The 15,811-nt window shown below is 40.8% G+C and overlaps 1 protein-coding gene across 1 annotated transcript in view; it reads right to left on the bottom strand.

The window, feature by feature from the left end:
- Positions 1-651: 651 nt before the first annotated feature.
- Ac13E (Adenylyl cyclase 13E) overlaps positions 652-15,811 on the bottom strand; it is a 60,256-nt gene continuing 45,096 nt past the window's right edge. Inside the window, exons 3-6 of the mRNA XM_036821195.3 lie at positions 14,850-15,127; positions 6,011-7,207; positions 5,178-5,278; positions 652-5,095 (exon numbers count right to left, since the gene is read on the bottom strand). Of these exons, the coding sequence (XP_036677090.2) occupies positions 1,569-5,095; positions 5,178-5,278; positions 6,011-7,207; positions 14,850-15,127 (5,103 nt within the window). The 3' untranslated portion in view covers positions 652-1,568. The remainder of the gene's footprint in view (positions 5,096-5,177; positions 5,279-6,010; positions 7,208-14,849; positions 15,128-15,811) is intronic.

The raw sequence follows: 15,811 nt of genomic DNA, 5'->3' as shown, positions 1-15,811 counted from the left end.
ATATATATATATGTGTGTATATATATATCTTGTAGTATGTACATTTAGAGGTTTCAAAAAGACAAGAAAAAAATGTACGTCTTTTTTGTTTTGTTCAATAAATTAGTAGAAAATACTTGATTTTTTATATAAAAGTACAATAGGGTCCATAGGTTTCGATACATATACACGTTTACATTGTTAAATATTTTCACTGATTTTGGTATATATATTTTTTTTGTGTTTTTTTTGAGGCGGAAATAGAGTTTTGCTTAAGTTTACCATTGGAAAGTGGCAAAGTTGCATTGCACAATAGGTGTGTTTGTATAAAAAAAAACTATACAAAAGACTTACAAAATGATGTTCTCAGTGTATGGTTCTTGGTGTGCGTGTGTGTGTGTGTGTGTGAAAGCTTTTTTTGGTGGGTGAGTGCGTGTCTTTGTGTGTGTGTATGGCAAGCATTTTGGTGCATACTTTTCGGTCGTTTGCTGGGGTACATTTTATGTAAAAGCTGCATGTCACAACGATGTAGATCGTTAAACGTTACTTCTCTATTATTACCAAAAAAAAAAGAATGTATTTCTTTTTAAGACTACAACTATGCTGGTCAACCAATTTTGACCCTGTTTACTGCAATATCGTAGCCAAAATCGGGCGATAAAATGATCAAAATTGGTTTTTAAAAAATCTATAATTTAGCTGAAGCTTTTATTTTCGGCAACGTATTCCCAACATGCAGTCCAAACCCTTTTATATGGCATTGTGTCTGCGAGACACAATCGATTAACTTTAGCTACATACATTTATATACACATATTGATCAACATCGAACAACAGCAAATACATACAGGTAATATCCATTCGTTGGCTCAAAAAAAATGTTATTTAGTTACTTATATATTGGTTAACTCTATGGTACATTGAACCTACATACAATCCACATCTATATTTCGCTACTACCATTTAAAGCCACGTATTTCCATTAGTTTAGTTTAATTTAGTTTAGTTAGAGCTATTGAAAAAAAAAACAGTGGTAGAAAGGAAAGAAAGCATTTCGTTTGGTTTTTCGGATGAATCAACTGGCTAGTACAATTAAATACATATATTAATATATATGCAGAATATTTGATGGGTCTGCGTGGTATTAGGTTTTTTTCAACCACCTCTTTATCCAAACGCAGTAACAACAATCAATCAATCAATCAATCAACCAATTAATTATGCAATCGATGAATCAATCAACCAATCTCACTAGCAACTTTAACCCGATTCTATCGTTTCTAACGTTTCTATCTATTCATATTCATTTATATCACAAAAAACACGGTTGGGTTTTTTAGTTTTTTTCCAACCACGATGCCCCGCCCCCTTAAATCCCCCATAACGCCCATTCCCCCCCCCCTGGTTTCGTATCCTTCGCTGGTATTATTTTGGTTTTCTGGTTCTCTGGCCACAACTTCTTCAACTAAGCCATTTCTACGGATGTCTGGTTGTTGGAGAACTTGCTCCATCGTTAGAGTCATTAAATGCAATTTTGAAACCATTTCTCAAGTGCCTTATGCTCCTCCAAAAAGTTCCAAATTATTTGCCTAAGTTTCCATTGGCATTGCGTTGTTGTTCGCCGCCGTTGTTGTTGTTGTTGTGGTTGTGGTTGTTGTGCTGGTGTTCAAGTTGTTCACATTGTTGTTGGTGTTGCTATGGTTGTTGTTGTTGCTGCTGATGGTGTGTGTAATGGCGGTAGTGGGTGTCAAGTGGCTGCCACCGTTCGCCTGCAGCGATTCCTGGGACTTGAAGAGCGTGGTTGTCTCACTAGAGTGCAAGTCGTCCTCCTCCTCCTCGTCCTCCTCCTCCTCATCGCCGTCCTCCTCCTCCCGCACCGCAACCTCATCCTGTTCCTCGTACTCTAGCTTTTTGGCCACCAAGCTGCGTTCCAGCTCATCATTGGCCTTATCATCTAGTGGCCTCTCCCTTCGTCCCGTGAACAGAAACACCTCCATGTGATCCTTGCCCTTCACATACACACTGCCCCTGGGCTCGAACTCATAGCGTTTGGTGAGGAAGGGCAGGCATTCCTTGCCCACCTGGATGCGATTCGGTAGACCGGTGGAGTCCATTCTGGAGGCCACATTCACTGCATCGCCCCAGATGTCGTAGTACAGTTTGCTGGTGCCAATCACCCCGGCCGTCACATCACCAATATTCATGCCAATCCTCAGGATGAGATTGAATTCCAGCAGATCCTTGTTGAATGCATCCACCACCTCCTGCATGGCAATCGAGAATTCCATCAGGGTGTGTATGTGCTCATCCCCAGTGCCCCGATGCGAGGGATCCAATCCACTGGCTGCCATAAAGGTCGATCCAATCGTCTTGATCTTCTCCACCGCCCGAAATTCCGGTCTCGAAAGCAGCTCATCAAAGTCTCCAATCAGTTCGTTGAGTACTCTTAAAAACTCCTTGCCACCCAGATAACTCTCGTCGTACATCTCATTGAAATTGACGATCGAGGCAAAGATGATGGCTATGTTGTGATGATTCTCGGAGTACTTGGCCGTGTTCTTCAGATGCTCGGCCACATGTTTGGGTATGATGTTGTGGAGCAGCATGTCCGCCTGGTTCTTCATGTTCTGCACTCGGACCTTATCCTGATTGGCCACCGCATTGCCGTAGAAGGTCAGTCGATAGCCGATCTCGAACTCCCGATTGAGGAACCATACCAGCACCAGGATGAGCAGCAAATCCAGATAGATCTCCACGTGATAGTCCTGGAACCACTTGATCTCTTGTATGAAGTTCGATGCCGCCTCCTGATCCTGCTGATCACTCCGGTTGTGACTGTACACCATTAGTTGGGACACTGCAATGCCGATGAAACATAGGGCTGCCAAAAAGGCCAGGACATTCCGCACCCAGCAATTGAGTTGGGTGAAATTGCAAAAGTGCACGATGCACACAAAGATCAGGAAGCCATAGTGATACTCGAAGGCCTCCAGTTGTTCCAGGTCCAGGAGCAGAAAGTTGGCGATGATCAGGAGCACGGGCATGGCCATCAGGACGGCCAGGCAGATGTGCCAGGGATACCAGCTGGAGATGGCCTCGAAAATGCGATCGGCGCAGGACTCAAAGTGGGGTCGTCCTCGGGCTCCTCCTCCTCCCCGCTCCTCCCGCTCCAAATCCTCGCTGGTCGTGGACTTGGATCTAAATCGATTGCCAGCATTGCCACCGCTTTGCCGACGACACATTTGTCGGGTGAACAGGAACAGGGCAAACACCTGGATGGCCGTGAAGCAGGAGAACAGGGTCACCCACAGGCGGAAGCTCGGGGTCACCGTGTTCTGGGTCATCAGGAACAGGGACACCGAGATGCACAGGTACACGGCAATGCCCACAAAGATGTCTATATAGGTGTTATAGCGTGGTGTGGCCAGGGTCGGAGGTCCCTCCGTCTCGTTCTCGGCCCCAAATCGATGAGCCTTCGATCGGAAATCCCGCTCCAACTGACGCGACTTGAAGTACAAACTGAATTTTCGGAGTGGTGGCTTTACCAGGTAGCTTCTCTGTGACCTGGCATTATCCCGGACGCAGCGTATCAGCTGAAGATCCGATTGCTTGCGCAATTGCTGCAGACAGGCGGCCAGGGGATCGGCCATTTGGGAGGAGCAGGCGGGCATCAGCAGGGCCGGCGGTGGTGGCTGCACAGCCAGTGGTAGCCCCAATCCCTGAACCTCGCCCAAATTGGAAATGCTCGAGGTGGAGCTTGTGAAATATCCCGACACCCTGTGCTGACTAATCGCCGACTGGTTGAGGGCATAGATCTGTTGCTGGATCGAGGATCGCCGCGAGTTGCTCTTGATGCCCGAATCCTTGCGTGACGTGGCCGATGGGCAGATGCTCGACTGGCGGGAGTGTGTGGGCGGGAAGATGCCTCCTCCAGAGTTCGAGGGAGCGGGCAGACAGCAGGGACTAGTGGACGAAGTGCCCGGTTCCAGGCTATTCGGAGTCGGTCTTCCGGTGGCCAGGGTCGAGGCACGTGGCCGGGGAAGTGGAGATTGCTCCACGGTGGGTGCTGCCTGGGAGGTACCAGCTCCTCCTGCTCCAGATGCTCCCCCAGCTCCATTTCCCCCGCCCGTCGACTGGCGGCCACATTGTGATCTATAGCTGCCCGATCGGCCAAATGGAGATATATCGCTGCGTGACTGACTGATGTAGGATCGCACATCGATGATGTCATCGTACATGGAGTACTGACCGGGGGAACAACATCCGCCACCACTTCCACCCGCCTCCGGCGATCGGAGCACACTGCTGGCCAAAGCCGTCGAGGTGGCTGCATGATGCAGCACTGGACGAGCGGGCGGTATGTCCAGGGTCTGGGTACGATGGATGCTGGACTCGACCAGGACGGGCAGCTGCTGGTAGCCACAGCCGTTGCCATTCTGCATCTGGTTGTCCATGAAGGCCAGCGTCTCCTCGGGATTCAGTTGATTCTGGTGATGCAGCTCCTCCTTCTCCCGCTCCCGATCCCTCTCCTTCTCCTGGCCGGTGGATGAGCTGCTGCCGCTACAATTTCTGCCAGACAAATCCTCAAATCCCCGCTTGAAAAATCGAGGAACTTTCCACACCTTTAGCTTGATCTTTGAGCGCATTTCGACAGCTGGAGGATTTGCTGGCGGTGGTAACGGTGGACTAGCCGGCGGCTGTTCATCAGAGTCCAGACTTCCCGGCAGGGATTTTGTGGTGATGATGATCTTGGGCCGTTCCCTTACCACAATCACTGGTGGAACGCCCGCTGCCGCCGGATGGATAATGCCACGTTCCACATCCCGGTCGCGACTCTGCGACTTCTTGCGCAGCTTCATGCTCAGCGAGGTGAGACGGGGTCGCATCGAAAGGACTGGCGAGGGATTCAAGGAGCTGGAGAGCTGGCCAACCGGAGAGGCAGGCGGAACATTCGGCTGCACTGCGGACACATTGGTGGCGCTCTGGGAAAGGGAGGCTCCATGGGCGCCGGGCAGGAGCAGGGAACTCCCGATCGCATTGGCCGGCATGCTGGGACTCAGGCTGTTGGTGCGGGTGAAGTCACGACGACGTCCAACCACGAAGTACGTGCGATGACCTGGTTTGGAAGGAAGGGAAGGGTTCAGAGAAGGGTCAAGGTTAGCACTGAACTTGACTTTGCCGTTGGTGAGCACACTCACCGAACACCTCCTCGCCCTCCTCCAGGTAGTAGGCATCGCCTAGGAAGCTAGATGTCTCCTGCGAGATGTGCACCTGCTCCGGTTTGCCCGAGGATTCCATTCTGGAAGGAAAAGGAGAGTTTTGGATTTTTAAAACAGCTTTAAAGAAGAAACTTCCCAAAGCACTTTAGTTGTTCTTTAATTTTCTGTTTGTTTGTAAAATATATATCAAGATAATTGAATACTTAAATAGTTGTTTACCATTAAAAAATATAAACTTGATATTGGAAAATGGATTTAAGAAACAGGGAAGTTAATATAAAATGGAAATATTTAGGGACGATTTCTCAATGTCGTGTTAACTTTTGTCATTGAGTTAAATGAGAGTCAATTAAATTTATCAGTGGATAAAAAAAAACTAACAACAAACGGTTTATCCAACGGATAAGAAATTCGTATAGATTTGTGGATCGTAACATTAACAATTTAACTTCATGTTAACTTTCATTTACAGATAAGAAACTTAAGCCTTAACATAACATGGAGAAATATACCCTTGAATTGAAAAACTATTATAACCTTAACGTTGAAAAACGAATCTGTCTTTCCAAGCAATTAAACTTAATGTTAACTTTCGTTCGCAAATAACAAACCTTAACCTTAACATGACATTGAGAAACCATTCCTTACATTTGTAAATTACCATTAGCTTAACCTTTAAAAATAAAATTAACTGCATGTTAACTTTCTTTGGCAGTTAACAAACTATAACATTAACAGGACATTGAGAAATTGGCCTCTAAATGCTTAATTACCAACTTCTAAGTCTCAAGACTCAGGTCTTGACCACTTACTTGTTGGCCAGGCTGACATCGTTGCTCCACACATCGAACTTGACCCGCCGCGTGCCCACGATGCCGCAGAGGACGGTGCCGGTGTGGACGCCCACCCGCATCTTGACCCCCTCATGCCGCTGGGCATCGAAGCAGCGCATGGCGTCGATCATGCCCAGACCCATCTCGACGCAGCAGATGGCATGGTCCACCCTCGGCTCCGGGCAGCCGGACACACAGTAGTAGCAATCGCCCAGCGTGGAGATTTTCTCGCAGCCACTCAGCGAACAGAGATCGTCGAAACGCTCGAAGAGATCGTTGAGGATCTCCACCAACTGCTCGGCCGTCTTGGTGGAGGACATGCGGGTGAAGCCGACGATGTCCGCGAACAGGATGCTCACGTTCTCCATGCTGTGCATGTGGAATGGCCGGAACAAGGACTTGACATCATTAGAGGCTCGTGGTCGCATATAGTGGGATTCCGGTGGCATTCCTCCGGAATCCAAACCCGAAGGACCACCCTCATTGAGCAGCATATCCGCCACTTTGGGTGGCATCACCGAGTGTATCATCTTCTCTTTCAGTTGCTTTTCCATCTCCAGTTGACGGCGCACCAAGAGATTCTGACCCACCTTCATGAAGGTGCCGCGCATGCGCACTAGATTCATGATCAGCACATGCACGCCCACCAAATGCACACTCAGGTGGGCCATTATCCTGAGGATCAGTATCTTGTTGCTGGGATCGCCATTGGCCGCCATTCCGGATCCGGATACTCCGTCACCTCCATTTCCTCCGTGTATGGCACCTCCATGGATGGCACTGCATCCGATGACCATGTGGGAGACCATTTCGAAGGCAATCGAGTAGGAGATCGCAGTGCTGGCGCCCAACCACAGGGGCATCGGAAGGGCCGTGTAGATCAGCAGGACTATCTCCAGGCAGATGGCAAAGTGGCCCAGCGGACTGAAGGCCCTGCCAGTGTAGGTGAGGAAGGCTAGGGAGGCGCCACAAAGGAGCAGGGCTGTCACCGCCGACGTCACCGTCCGGTGCTCCCTGTACAGGTCCCAGTGGGTGAAGCACAGCGCCATAATTGTCACCAGCGAGAGCATCGAGAAGGAGCTGGAGATGGGGCGCCAGAAGTCCTCCGATCCGCCGTCCACCACGAAGTACAGGCACCACATCAGCGAGCACAGCAGGATGTACGACAGGGTGAATCTGGAAGGGATCACACATAAAGGGATGCGATTAGAAATCTATTTTTTTCTTAGTTTACAAATAATTCTGGAATTAGATAAATACATTTTTCTGAATCTCCTTACTAAGTTTTCTGTTTTAAAAAATTTGTAGAGAAAATTCAGAGAACTTTGAAATAGGTAGCTAATTTAGATTTGAAATCTTAGAATTGTAAAAAATATATATGCACTCGACCAAAAATTGTTTTGTTGCATAGTGTGACTTAAATACATACAGCTATATTTATAAATTATCAAAAAAATGTTTAAAGGTATTTCCCTATCCCCATTATATAATCATTATATAATCCTAGTTCTTGGGATATCTAAAACAATAAATTCTTAAAAAAGAATGTAAATATATTTAAAAGCTTAGATAATTTTTTCTAGAATAAAGATTCTTAAGAATGTGTTTTAAATCGATTAGAAATTACTTTCCTGATTTAATTTAAGAAAAGTTATGTGAAAAAACAGGGTTACTAAAAGTACATAGGGAAACTATCTAGGTAAAGTTGAAACTTTTCCTCAAAAAATAAGTAATGAACATTTTTCAAAATGAGACAACACTTAAATACGTATTTATGAAACTTTTCAGATTTAGAAAATGTGTCGCTATTTAGGAAAATTAACTTCTATTGAAAAAATATTTTAATATGTACAAAGAAATGGACAAAAACTCCAAACTTTCTTGGTAAATAGTTTTTTCAGTGTAGAGACTTCAAATAAACAAACCAAAATTTGAAGAGCATAACAATGATTGAATTTCTTGGGAAGAGCATAGTATCTCAAGTTGATAAAAAGAAGATTTTAATTTGCTTATATAGTGAGGTTAAGGGTTGTGCTAAAAAGTCTTTGTTTAACGACAATCATGGAGCAATAAGGCTTCCATTATTATTAATCATTAAAGTTTAAAGGTCCAGAAAATAAAAGCTTTGCAAGACTACTAGGTTAAGTGCAGGACACTACCCCTTTCAGAGGAGTCTGCGGCATTCAAGGAGTAGACCCAGTTCACCTGGCGAACTAATGGCCCCCAAGAATTTTTGTTCATCCCATTTAACTTTCGCTGCAGGCCATTCCCATTCATCCTAATTAACGCCAACTGCAGGAGGAGAAAGCGGCTTACACTTTCCAACCTGTCACCATGGGAACTTTTGCCACTGCCACTGCCACTGCCACTGCATTCATTACACACTTTGTTCCGCTCGAGGAAGCAGAGGTCAGGCCGGAACTAAAAACTGGTAATGCTGGGGAACCCAGATGACGATGACGACCTGCCCACTAATCTCCGGCCATTGTTGATGAGCCCAGTACCAAGTACCAAGCACCAAGTACCAAGTGTCAAGTGCCAAATGCCAAATGCCAGGACCTGCCGCCATTGTTTGACTTGGCCATTCGGGAAACTTTGGTTGGTAACCCCCTTAGTCTCTAGTTAATGGCCACCACAAGTTCCCCTAGGAGAAGTGCCAAGAGCAGAACGGGGTTTTGCATCTTGGAAAATTCAACTTTCGGACTTAAATTAACTTTCAACCATCTGGGAGTTACATATGTCAAATACCTTTTAGGAAACTTTTGGAATTAAAACAATACCCAGCTGACTATATAAGTAAGACTTTGGAATTTAGCGGTGGTTTCCAAGGAGAACTGGTACGTTATCAGAAACTTTGGACATTTTAAAAAGATGTAAGCAATTCTTATGTTATTCCAAACATCTGACAACAGTGTTGTCATTTTTAAAATACAAAAAAAAACCGCTTTACCATTAAAATAAGTCATTATAATGTAATACCAAACGGCAAAAGCTACATAAACGACTGAATTGATAATAAAAATGTAATTTTAAAAGGAAAATGTAAACATACTCATAAACCATAGATTTGGTATTTTTTTATTGCTTTATGCTTATTGCTTTATAAAAACCCACTTTATAAGCACTCTAAATACACAAAATCTTTTTTTTTGTTACTCTTATCAATTTTAATTAGTCCTTAACTTTTTTTCCCTCTTTTTTATACAACATTTACCAAATTAAAACCAATTTAAAACTATAAATATTGTTGAACGTCTCACATATCCCCTAAATTCAAAGTTTCGTGCCAAAAGCTTCTTAAACGAAAAATATTTTATTGTATTTTTAATGAATTACTTTGTTTATCATCGTCAAAACTAAAAAATCTTTTGAATTTTGTTAAGGCACTAATAACCTTATTTCTTTAAAATGTAAGAATGTTATTGATTTTTTATTCAGTTTCTAAAAAAGTAAAAACAGACCATTAAGGTGCCAATCATAAACCCAACCCTAAGACATTTTTCCTATTATTTATACCTGAATACTGGGAATTGTGGCCAATTTTTTTTAACCTTAAAAATAGCTTATTATCAATTACTTTTGATTGTTATAACTATTTGAAAAATATTTTATCTGGCTTCGTCTGGGCGATTTCCTAGTTGTCAGAACTGGCAGTCCAATCGATTGCTTGGCTGCCTTTTTTCTGGTGCCGCACGCGAAACTGCTGCAATTGGCCGCCAAATGGCCCGAAATGGCATTGACCTGCAGCGTCGACCCCTAACCCCTAACCACCAGCATGTAACCACCCCCCCCAACCCACTTTTCTAGAGCCCCTGTGCCGCGGATACGCCACCACACCCATTGACCCGTTGGGGGGCACACGCCAACGGAGCATTTATAGCGGCAATTTTGCCATCCTGCGCAGTTCCCCAACTAATTTGCCCTCGCTTACCTCCTGCTAACCCCTAACCCCTTGCCCCTTACCCCTGAACCCCTGAACCCCTAACCCCCTCCCCTAATCCCCGCCAGAAACAGAAACCCATGCTCTGTTGATTGCATGCACGTGCAAGAGTTGGACTTGTTTGTACATGTGTACATATGCGATATCTAACCAGGTGAAAGGTGAAAGGGAGTCGGCCCTGGGGGTCAGGTCTCCGGGCTAAATAGAACCCTTGCCAGGTGTCAGCGAACTCAACACTTTTAAGCGCTTCGATTACAATAAATATTAATTGGTTATGTGTGTGGAGAGGAAATGCATAGGGTTTTTTTAATAATTTATTAATATTATTTAACTGCGTATCTAAAATGATTATGGTTTTCATCGAATATTCTTCAACAGAAAAATTTTGTTAAATTCTTTAAAAGCCCAATGTAACTAACTAATATAAAATTAAATCCAAACTTTAAATCAGTTTCAATTTGTCTCAAGACAGACAAATTAAAAGGCATCAACTTGTCACATAAGAAATGGAACTAAAACAGGAATCTTACTAATTTTCAGTAGCAATAGTAATTAACTCGATTAAATGATTCCTTTGACATAAGAAATATCAATTTACACCTTAATTCCAAATCAACCGCAAGTTTTCCACACCTTTTCCTAGAAAATAGAAATTTACAGGTAATTGCTAAATTTCCTTTCCAAAAGGATCCAATTTTTCGTCTAATCAAAGGCCACCAATTACTGGCACCTTAAAATCAAATGTGCAACCAAAGGTTTTGCATTTCACACAGAATTTCCTGGCAAATGTTAGGTAGTAATTAGATGTTTATTAATTGCTGAACGAAAAACGGAATTAAATTCAGTTAAGTTAAGGAAATTAAATGGTGTGGTAAGAGCTTTAAACTAGTTGTATCCCCTTGGTGGAGCTAGCCTATTTGTTCATTTGATTGCGCTGGCTGGCAGCTCGATTTGCATAGCTGAGTGGAAGTGGAAGTGGAAGCCACGATGATGGACAGGGTCACCCACTGGCCCCACTTTGTTTTAATTTCATTTTCATTTCAACCCCCCCCCTCAGGAATTAAGTTTTAGGAACTCCGCTATAAACCTCAATTTTACCATGGTAAAGATGTTGTGTAATAGAAACTAATTTTAAAACATAAAAACGCATTTTAGAAAAGGTAATAAAAAAAGGAATAAAAAAAAAAAAACCTTATTGGAAAATGAAATCACAGTTTAGAAATGGGATTCCCTATACCAAAAGAATACTCCAAACATTTGAGCAAAGAAATTTCTTCAAGCAATACAATTATTTGTAAATGTTTTATGGAGAAAGAATCTATTTTTTATCCTCTTAACAATTTTGTAAGACTAATTTCAAAATAAAATCCTAATTTAAGAATGGGGGTACCTTAAAGTAAAATGATTGGAATATATATTAAAGAGAATGGATACAATTTTAGGAACTCCAAAGAAAAGACTAGTACTCTGTTAAAAATATTGTAAGTAAACAATCAATTAAATAATAAAATCGCACTTTAGGAGAGGGTGTATTAATACCAAATATTTTTCTTTTTTACTATGTTTACAATTTTGTAAATTGAAGGTTATTTCCAAAAATGTCCTTTCCTTGCAAATAAAACTATTTTGACTTTTTTATGAAAATGCTAATAAAATTTATCAAATAAACTTGGCATTTTACAGCATCAAAAAACCTTTGACAAATAATCTTTCTTTTGAAATCAAATGATGAAGTTCAATTATAGAATAAGTAAACCTAATTAAAAATCATACAAATAATGGTCAACATATAAAAGGAAAGACCTTTCTTGTTAATAAAACTATTTTGCATTTTCTATGAAAATGCTTATAAAAATCAATCAAATAAATTCGGCATGCTACATCATCAAAAAACCTTTGAATTTTGTTAAGGCACTAATAACCTTATTTCTTTAAAATGTAAGAATGTTATTGATTTTTTATTCAGTTTCTAAAAAAGTAAAAACAGACCATTAAGGTGCCAATCATAAACCCAACCCTAAGACATTTTTCCTATTATTTATACCTGAATACTGGGAATTGTGGCCAATTTTTTTTAACCTTAAAAATAGCTTATTATCAATTACTTTTGATTGTTATAACTATTTGAAAAATATTTTATCTGGCTTCGTCTGGGCGATTTCCTAGTTGTCAGAACTGGCAGTCCAATCGATTGCTTGGCTGCCTTTTTTCTGGTGCCGCACGCGAAACTGCTGCAATTGGCCGCCAAATGGCCCGAAATGGCATTGACCTGCAGCGTCGACCCCTAACCCCTAACCACCAGCATGTAACCACCCCCCCCAACCCACTTTTCTAGAGCCCCTGTGCCGCGGATACGCCACCACACCCATTGACCCGTTGGGGGGCACACGCCAACGGAGCATTTATAGCGGCAATTTTGCCATCCTGCGCAGTTCCCCAACTAATTTGCCCTCGCTTACCTCCTGCTAACCCCTAACCCCTTGCCCCTTACCCCTGAACCCCTGAACCCCTAACCCCCTCCCCTAATCCCCGCCAGAAACAGAAACCCATGCTCTGTTGATTGCATGCACGTGCAAGAGTTGGACTTGTTTGTACATGTGTACATATGCGATATCTAACCAGGTGAAAGGTGAAAGGGAGTCGGCCCTGGGGGTCAGGTCTCCGGGCTAAATAGAACCCTTGCCAGGTGTCAGCGAACTCAACACTTTTAAGCGCTTCGATTACAATAAATATTAATTGGTTATGTGTGTGGAGAGGAAATGCATAGGGTTTTTTTAATAATTTATTAATATTATTTAACTGCGTATCTAAAATGATTATGGTTTTCATCGAATATTCTTCAACAGAAAAATTTTGTTAAATTCTTTAAAAGCCCAATGTAACTAACTAATATAAAATTAAATCCAAACTTTAAATCAGTTTCAATTTGTCTCAAGACAGACAAATTAAAAGGCATCAACTTGTCACATAAGAAATGGAACTAAAACAGGAATCTTACTAATTTTCAGTAGCAATAGTAATTAACTCGATTAAATGATTCCTTTGACATAAGAAATATCAATTTACACCTTAATTCCAAATCAACCGCAAGTTTTCCACACCTTTTCCTAGAAAATAGAAATTTACAGGTAATTGCTAAATTTCCTTTCCAAAAGGATCCAATTTTTCGTCTAATCAAAGGCCACCAATTACTGGCACCTTAAAATCAAATGTGCAACCAAAGGTTTTGCATTTCACACAGAATTTCCTGGCAAATGTTAGGTAGTAATTAGATGTTTATTAATTGCTGAACGAAAAACGGAATTAAATTCAGTTAAGTTAAGGAAATTAAATGGTGTGGTAAGAGCTTTAAACTAGTTGTATCCCCTTGGTGGAGCTAGCCTATTTGTTCATTTGATTGCGCTGGCTGGCAGCTCGATTTGCATAGCTGAGTGGAAGTGGAAGTGGAAGCCACGATGATGGACAGGGTCACCCACTGGCCCCACTTTGTTTTAATTTCATTTTCATTTCAACCCCCCCCCTCAGGAATTAAGTTTTAGGAACTCCGCTATAAACCTCAATTTTACCATGGTAAAGATGTTGTGTAATAGAAACTAATTTTAAAACATAAAAACGCATTTTAGAAAAGGTAATAAAAAAAGGAATAAAAAAAAAAAAACCTTATTGGAAAATGAAATCACAGTTTAGAAATGGGATTCCCTATACCAAAAGAATACTCCAAACATTTGAGCAAAGAAATTTCTTCAAGCAATACAATTATTTGTAAATGTTTTATGGAGAAAGAATCTATTTTTTATCCTCTTAACAATTTTGTAAGACTAATTTCAAAATAAAATCCTAATTTAAGAATGGGGGTACCTTAAAGTAAAATGATTGGAATATATATTAAAGAGAATGGATACAATTTTAGGAACTCCAAAGAAAAGACTAGTACTCTGTTAAAAATATTGTAAGTAAACAATCAATTAAATAATAAAATCGCACTTTAGGAGAGGGTGTATTAATACCAAATATTTTTCTTTTTTACTATGTTTACAATTTTGTAAATTGAAGGTTATTTCCAAAAATGTCCTTTCCTTGCAAATAAAACTATTTTGACTTTTTTATGAAAATGCTAATAAAATTTATCAAATAAACTTGGCATTTTACAGCATCAAAAAACCTTTGACAAATAATCTTTCTTTTGAAATCAAATGATGAAGTTCAATTATAGAATAAGTAAACCTAATTAAAAATCATACAAATAATGGTCAACATATAAAAGGAAAGACCTTTCTTGTTAATAAAACTATTTTGCATTTTCTATGAAAATGCTTATAAAAATCAATCAAATAAATTCGGCATGCTACATCATCAAAAAACCTTTGAGATATAATCTTCCTTTTGAAATCAAATGGTTTTCATTAAATGATGTTTGGCTGTTTTACAGAGATAGTATCGTTTGGCAACACATTTTTTGCATTTTTCAATAGGAATGTAGATACTAAAAACGATCAGAACCCCTTTTTTATTCTGTTTACAAATTTGTAAATTTAAGATAAGTTAAAAAAATAAGTTAAATTATAGAAATGAGGAAACCTAATTAAAATTGATAAAAATAATGGTCAGCATATAAAAGAAAAGACCTTTCTTTGCAAATAAAACTATTTTGTCTTTTTTGTGAGAATGCTAATAAAAATTAATCAAATAAATTTGGCATGTTACAGCCCCAAAAAACCTTTGAAAAATAATCTACCTTTTGAAATCAAATGATTTTTATTAAATTAAGCTTGGTTATTTTATAGAGATAGTATCGTTAGGCAACACATTTTTGGCATTTTTCAATAGGAATATAGTTACTAAATACTTTGTAATGGGGTTTTTTCTGTTCGATCTCACCTGTACCGCATGCGGACGTGGGGAAAGACGCTGGCCTGGTACTGCTCCTCGAGGACCGGGGAGTCGAACTTGGGGTCCAGCCAGGACTTGGCCGCCGCCCTCTCGAAGGCCACCGGCAACATGACGCTGCAGCAGGAGTGCCTCCTGCCGGTCTGACTCAGGTAGGTCTGGATGTGCGGGGCCAGGGCGATCTGGATGTCATCGGTGGAGTTCGCCCGGCTATCATTCACCAGAACGCCCGGCGGCATCGCCCTGGAGCTCACCGACTGTCGGCGCGACTGCAGGAAGAAAATAAAAAGAAACATATTATTAATAATTATATTAATAATAACTAATCAATAACTATATTAAAAACATGTATATAATAAGGTAGTTTTTAAAATTTTGTCAAATTTGAATGTGGCATTTATAAATTAACACCACGAAAATCTAAAGAAAATCCTTTCCCTTCTTCCTTCTATTATTTAAAACGCTTTTTTATAAGATTTTATTTATGTTAAAAGTAAAAAATAAAAAAAAATGGTAATGACAATGGCAACATTTAAAAATATTTTAAAATATAATAAACAGAAATAAATTGTATGGCTTAAATCAAATAAACCAGAACCAAAGGAAAGCCAAATGTACACTTTCTTTCAAATTCTTAAATATACATTTATATTCAATATTTAATTAGGAAAACGGTCTTTATTGCATATATTTCGACATTTACACATTTTAAAATTCTTGTTTCCATAAAGTATAGAAAAAATCTATTGTCACTATTACCGCAAATACGTAGAAGCTTTGCAAGTGACATCAAAATAAAATCATAATTAATAACAACAAAGGGGTTGAAATGCGGGGATTAGTGGATTATTCTCGGTTTGTTCCCTCGCCGGATTAAATGGAGGCTGTCATTGTGATTGGGCGTGGTTGCGAATGGCGGATGGTGGGTGGGGGTGGGGGTCAAAGGTCACGAA

This window comes from Drosophila suzukii, chromosome X (assembly GCF_043229965.1).
Source record: "Drosophila suzukii chromosome X, CBGP_Dsuzu_IsoJpt1.0, whole genome shotgun sequence".
Lineage (NCBI taxonomy): Eukaryota > Metazoa > Arthropoda > Insecta > Diptera > Drosophilidae > Drosophila > Drosophila suzukii.
The sequence above is the reverse complement of the archived record's forward strand: the minus strand, read 5'-3'. Positions and strand labels throughout refer to the sequence as shown.